At 36.4% G+C, this 4,459-nt stretch overlaps 1 protein-coding gene across 1 annotated transcript in view; it reads right to left on the bottom strand.

The window, feature by feature from the left end:
• Positions 1-270: 270 nt before the first annotated feature.
• The window catches only part of TXNRD2 (thioredoxin reductase 2), a gene marked incomplete at both ends in the record, with an annotated part of 12,799 nt that continues 8,610 nt past the window's right edge, over positions 271-4,459 (bottom strand). The window contains 3 exons of the mRNA XM_010184403.1: positions 271-454; positions 2,968-3,059; positions 3,441-3,460. Coding sequence (XP_010182705.1) covers positions 271-454; positions 2,968-3,059; positions 3,441-3,460 — 296 coding nt within the window. The remainder of the gene's footprint in view (positions 455-2,967; positions 3,060-3,440; positions 3,461-4,459) is intronic.

Here is a 4,459-nt window from a genome sequence, read left to right as displayed (position 1 = left end):
TGTGTTAATCCTTACAAGCAGCAGCATTTAGCTCAAAGGAGGCAAAAAGCAGACGTAATTCCCATTTCTGGTGATTATGCTCATAGCCACATTTGTCACAGATTTCTTTTAAACTTTCAGGCATGCAAGAAAAGAATTAAAAAACTATCAGTGTTTAGGTCACTAACCATTTAATATTAAAACAGGGAGGGGCTGTTACGGTCCCATACAACATGATGAGGCAACTTCATTTTCAGAATGAAAACCATTGCAAAGAGAAGTTAACATAACCAAGTTTACCTACTGCCCACATCACTGTATCAAAGGAATCAGTTTCTTCTGTGCCCAGGTCAGTATTTTTCCAGGTGACTTGCAATCTGTTGCTCTCCAATTTTTCAACTTTGGTTGGGAAACACCTCTTTAAAAATTTTGTGCCGTAAGATTCCATGTGCTCAGTCACTAAAGATGCCATTTGCTGTTAAGGAGGGGGAAAAATTGTTTAATCTTAGATATAGGACCTTTCTAATGTAAAGCTGTCCTTCAGCTGTCTTTAATAAAATCCAGTAAATACACTGTGCATTTCAAACATTATTTGTCACTTAGTCACTATGCATTGTCAACATAAAATTTCTTGAGCCACTGTGACCTGCAACTCCATTCCAAGAGGCATCTACATCTGAATATCTGAATTATTTTCAAATAAGTAAAACAGTACACGAATAAAACAGTTGCTTTTAAACCATTTGTTGCTTTTACAAAAATAGCATGTAAAGGATGTTCAGTTTAACATTTCCATAATTACTGTTCTCTGGCAGCTTAATGAGAAAGAAATAATTTCATAAAGCTAAGGAAGAAAAATAGTTTTATTTGCCGCGGCACCTGCCATTTCTCTGCAATGACTATGAATCACTAAGGTTTCCTAGAAAGTTCTACTACAAAAAGGAAATAATGCCACACCACAGTCAAGCAGTAAAGTGTCTCACTGACAGGTTAAGCCAAAGATGTCATTACTTGTGACTGCAGTAATTCTGGTTGCACTTTGTCGAAGCATATGTTTATTACTTAAAAGATATTATCACAAAACCACTCAGAACAACTACACGCAAGCTCTCAGCCTACAATACTTTCATTTCGAAGGTGATAACAACTAATATGAAGGCAACAGCAGGGTTACATCTCTTCATAAACATGACAGCTCACTAACTACCTTCCATCAGACTCTGTGGCTACAGACTGAACATAATTCTTTTATGTCTATTAATACTTCCTTAACTCTGAAATATCCATTGTGCTCTTCCTGCCTACAAAGGATCAAGTTCTCAGAGAAAGCCCTACTGTGTTTTATGAAGTGCCACACACGCAGTCTTAACACCGTTCCCTGCTTGCTCAGATGTCATGCTGTTACAGGTGCAGATTTCTTCAATGACGAGTGCAAATCCCAAGACACACTCTTGTACAATGTTTTGCAAACTCTGGTACACACACCACCAGTTTTAAGGAAGCCACTTCGAAGTGGGAGTGGCTGGCATGCAACCAGGAGCTGTCACTACCTGCAGCGGTACTTGTCACTGCTGCTTCTAACAGCAACACTCCCTCCTCAAAAACGGTGCTGTTACACATGGAAATAGTTTTCCTACGCTCTGTGTATGCAAAGAAGTTCTTAAAAACAAGCCGATGGCTCTAGCACTCTTTCATGAACTTTGCCCTGTAAATATTTTGCACCATTGCACTAAGCATTATGACAATATCCTGAATCACGACACTAGGAATAAGTAAGTTAATGTGCATTCAGTCCCTTTCTGAAAACACTATTTCAAGTGATTAACACAACACAGTCTTCATTCTTGACGCTGATATTTTCCATAGTTATTTTTCTGAAAAAAATATTGTTGGAATCTTCAAAGAAAAAGTTCACTGCACATGTGAGTGAAAACCCAGAACTCTCTCATTGTTTTAAGAGCACTACAGAAACTTTTCCTTCAAAGTAGTGTTAGCATCAAATCTTGCATGGATCAAAGATTCACAATCACTTTTAATGTAATGTACTCTCCCTGCAGATCTAGGGACCAAAAGGACTATTGGGCCAGAGATCATCTAACCTGTAGAACAGAGGCTACAAACTCACATCCAAGTAATGCCTTAACTGGACTCAGTAAATTCTCTTTAACCCAAACCTCCTATACTACCTTCTATTGCTTCTTCAGGCAGTTATACTTCTTACAAATCCTACGTAAAACCTATTTTTTTTGGTTGCCTTTTCTTGAAGTTATTTCTAATCGCTTTCATTCTCTTTATACAGGAATGGGTTTCTGGCCAAAACTGTTATCTGTTTTGTCAGCACAATCATGACCACTTATACTTTTAAATAAAACTCCTCTGAATCTTACCCAATTCTGAAAGACAGATGTTTCTCTTTAAATTTCCCTGACTGGAAATTTTTGCTTTTAATTTTCTCCAGCTTAGGGTTGATAGTTCCACTGAAATGTCTATGTATGTTTTTACCTAGTTATAACCACCACGGTTTTGAGTGCTATGATCAAGATTTCCAATTCCTATGACATTACAAACTTTCAGCTTAGTGATTTATTTATATTAATCATAATGAACTCCACATTTAACAACTTCATGTTAAGTCCAATAATTTATTTTAAAAACAATTATCTGTAACTCCTAGAAAGTCAGGATTATTTTAAAGAGATTGTCTAATGTTTTAAGCAGTGGCATAAATCCCTCCTCTGCTTCCCAACCTTTTCAATCTTGTTTTCAGTTAAGCAAAAGTAAAAAAAATAAATTTACTTTTCTGATTACAGTATCAAAAGATATGATAAGAAAACAAGAGCTAATATTTATTTAGTTTCTCTTCAGAAAGCACACACTATGAAATGTTTGGAGAAGCCAATTATACCTTTTCTTTAGGTGACAAAAATAACCAAATATACTTTTTAATATATTTGATATATACAGAGACGCAAGATACTTCGTACTCACCTGATCAAACCCACGAAGTGGGATACTTCTCATCATGACTGTAGTGTCCAATCCAATGCCCGTTAGAAAACCAGCACACTCAAGTGAAACATCTGGCGAAGCATCAGTTAAGGAAACATAAACAGTGATTGCATATAAATGCAATATAAAAGGGTAGTACAGAAGTGGACTTTTTATCTAGAAATATCAAGTTCTCCTCTCACAGCCAACATCTTTCGCTTGCTTTTGTTGCACAGAATAGAACTCCAAAGCCTCAGAATATTTTCCTCATAGATAACATTGTTTTTAAGATCCTGAGAATTTATCCTCAGCTGACCTTAATTCCCATGATGCTACTGCGTAGAAAACTCTTACTATTCTATTACCAACTCAACCAGAGGGCATGAACAAAGAAATTCCAAAGACTGAGCTTTCATAGGACAGACAGCTATGCTGCTTGTAATCGTAAATCATCACAGATTTTTCAAGGATACAGCTGGCTCCAACAACCAACCTGTTACATAAAAAGAAAAAAGAACAAAGCAGTGGAATGAGCTCGTGCATATTTCTGCACAACCAAAAAGCTATTTTCTGCAGTATGTAGAGTTACAGAATTACAGGTTTGAGGAGTGGATCTGCTGCTGTTAGATAGGAAGAAAGAGCGTGGCTTGTCAACTCCAACAAAGACAACACTATAACGTGTGGGCTTATTTCATTAACAGAATTTTTAAAAAAAGCAACAGGCTTCTAAGACACAAAGAATTGGTTTTATATTGCAAAAAGCACGTATTCTGAAAGACAAAGTGAAGAAAGCCGTGAAAACCTCAGAGAAAATAGCAAGATTAAGAGGTATCACTAAGATTTCAATTGTGTTCTACGATATACCTCTGTTGGAAACATCTGGATTAAGCACTGACAGGTTTTTTTCCCCCCAGTGCCTATTGTTACTGATGCCTCATCTTTAGAGGGCATCTTGGCACCACTGCCTCTGAGACAGTAGTCAACATATAAAAATACAGACATGCAGCAGACTTGTGGGAACTCAAGTTCATCTCAAAATTTCTAGAGGCACCGTAATAACTAAATACATATTTTAAATTATTTTTAAGAAAACTTAACACAATCAGAAGTTAAACATGTTTGAAATTCATCATATTCCTATCAACTAGATTACTGTTCCCAATATAAGATGTTATTCATTGCTACATATAATTTTGATTTATAACCATCTGCTTTTTCATAACCTTATTTATCCAAATATCAAATATTTGCCCTTCCCGTCTTTAAAAGATTGTGCATGCAGTTATAGAAAATCTGTTTAATAGATTGACCTAGACTAGTATTTACCAAATACATCCATTTTAGATATTTCACACCCTTTCAACCAAGAATATTACTAAAGTTGTCCATCAACACTTTTAATTTATGAGGTGTGACAGCTCGCCAGCACAGCAGTTTCCATACCTGTCCCCAGATGCCCTACACACTGCATCAGTCCTCTCCCTTCTGACCA

This window comes from Mesitornis unicolor, unplaced genomic scaffold, assembly GCF_000695765.1.
Source record: "Mesitornis unicolor isolate BGI_N332 unplaced genomic scaffold, ASM69576v1 scaffold42975, whole genome shotgun sequence".
NCBI classification, from domain to species: domain Eukaryota; kingdom Metazoa; phylum Chordata; class Aves; order Mesitornithiformes; family Mesitornithidae; genus Mesitornis; species Mesitornis unicolor.
This window is presented reverse-complemented; position numbering and strand designations above follow the sequence as displayed.